At 40.8% G+C, this 1,907-nt stretch overlaps 1 protein-coding gene across 1 annotated transcript; it reads left to right on the top strand.

Annotated features, from left to right (window-relative positions):
- Positions 1-251: 251 nt before the first annotated feature.
- LOC140772205 (uncharacterized) lies at positions 252-1,698 on the top strand. The gene is made up of 2 exons (XM_073114149.1): positions 252-807; positions 1,275-1,698. Exons 1-2 carry the CDS (start codon positions 295-297, stop codon positions 1,590-1,592), a joined length of 831 nt encoding a protein of 276 aa, XP_072970250.1. The 5' UTR covers positions 252-294; the 3' UTR covers positions 1,593-1,698.
- The last annotated feature ends 209 nt before the right edge of the window (positions 1,699-1,907 follow it).

Here is a 1,907-nt window from a genome sequence, read left to right as displayed (position 1 = left end):
GGGGGATATATATAAGCATGATTTAAGCCTATATTGATCCGTTTCTCGTGAGTATATATATACCTAGCCTACGAATGGATGATTATCAAAAACATAAATAAATAAAGCGGGCTTGAATTTTGATGTTGATGAACTTGATAATCTATTTCGAGTCAAACCATAGTGGATCCTAAGCCATTTCCTCCATAGAAAATAACATGGACCTAAATTGACAGTCATCCCTCCCACAATTTAACGCCACAAACACTTAACCAAACCAAGGATAACACCAAACCTCGCAAGTCTTCCACACCCATGCTTTCCTCTTGCCCATCTTGTAGGCCATGGCCGAAATCTTCACCCCACTCCTCTCTACACTCCAAACCCCCCCCAAACATCTCAGCATCCTTCTTCACCCCCAACACTCCCTCCTCCTCCGGCAAGATAAAGCGCCTGGTCCTCTCCCCGGAAGGCCGGACTAAGCTGAACACTCTCCCGGACCGTGAATTCTACTTCACCCCCCGCTTCGTGACACACGTAGACGACGGCTTCATCGTGGCCCTGACAGATCTTTATCGGGATCGGCTACGACCCGGTAACGACGTGTTGGACCTCATGAGCTCGTGGGTGAGCCACCTGCCGCCGGAGGTGGAGTACGGGAGGGTCGTGGGGCATGGGCTCAACGCGCAGGAGCTTGCCAAGAATTCTAGGCTGGATTACTTCTTCGTTAAGGATTTAAATCTTGAGCAGGAGCTGCAGATGGAGAGTTGCAGTTTTGATGCGGTTCTCTGCACTGTGAGCGTGCAGTATCTGCGGTGGCCGGAGAAGGTAACGCATCTCCTGACTAGAAAACCAGAGGATCCTCTGCAGTCTCCACCGCAGGAATTTACTGCAGATAGTAAACATGCTTAGTCTAGGAATTTCCTGCAACCATGGCTGCAGAGTATCCGATGGCAAAGTTGAATCATAGTTTACCTTTTTTCTGCAAAATAGGTCTACTACACCTATTTGCCTAATAAATTTGAGAAGAATTTTTGTATAGTGTGTTAAAAAAATTTCTCAGAAGCATATATTTGATAAATGTATAGATAGATATACATATAAAGAGGAGAAGTTGAAAAAAAAAAGATCTATTTTAGTAATAATCATCAACTAATGTTAGATCTATGCCAAAGGATAATTAATTCATAAAAAATCGCTGACAGATATTTGCTGAAAGCATCGTTCTAGTAAATAGGATGTCATTAATACCCTAAGAATTGTTCTAAAATTGTTATCAAAATTTCTTATTGTAGGTTTTTGCTGACGTCTTTAGAGTGCTGAAACCTGGAGGCATATTCATTGTAAGCTTCAGCAATAGGCTATTCTACGAAAAGGCTATCAGTGCATGGAGGGATGGAACTGACTATAGCCGGATACAGTTGGTTATACAATACTTCTCTTGCATTGAAGGATTTACACACCCAGAGGTAATCAAGAATAAATTACCCATGAAGGCCAATAGATCACCTCTAGATGGGATAATGAGATTACTGGGGATATCAAGTTCTGATCCATTTTATGCAGTTGTTGCTTACAAGAACTTCAAACCCATATACGAAAGGACAAGTTGAATATGAAACTTGCTTCGTTGCTTTCTCGTATGGAAGGGTTGTCAAAAACATCAAGTCAATCACAACTTTATAATTTATGAACCTGTCTGACAGGGATATTAACTCTCGTATTTGGTATTCTTTTTCTCATGTCAAATAAAAAATTCAACAAACATGGGATATCATACTTTACCTTCTTAGACATATTGCTTCTCTAAAGTCAGTGTTTGTTCATACGAATTAATTTATCAGTTGTAAATTCGTTGACAAACTTAAAGAAGGAAAAACAACTCCAGAACACATCAAAGCAAGCTAAATTTGCTCTACCAAAGCAAA

Source organism: Typha angustifolia, chromosome 12, assembly GCF_048772165.1.
Source record: "Typha angustifolia cultivar Huaian chromosome 12, ASM4877216v1, whole genome shotgun sequence".
NCBI classification, from domain to species: Eukaryota; Viridiplantae; Streptophyta; class Magnoliopsida; order Poales; family Typhaceae; genus Typha; species Typha angustifolia.
This window is presented reverse-complemented; position numbering and strand designations above follow the sequence as displayed.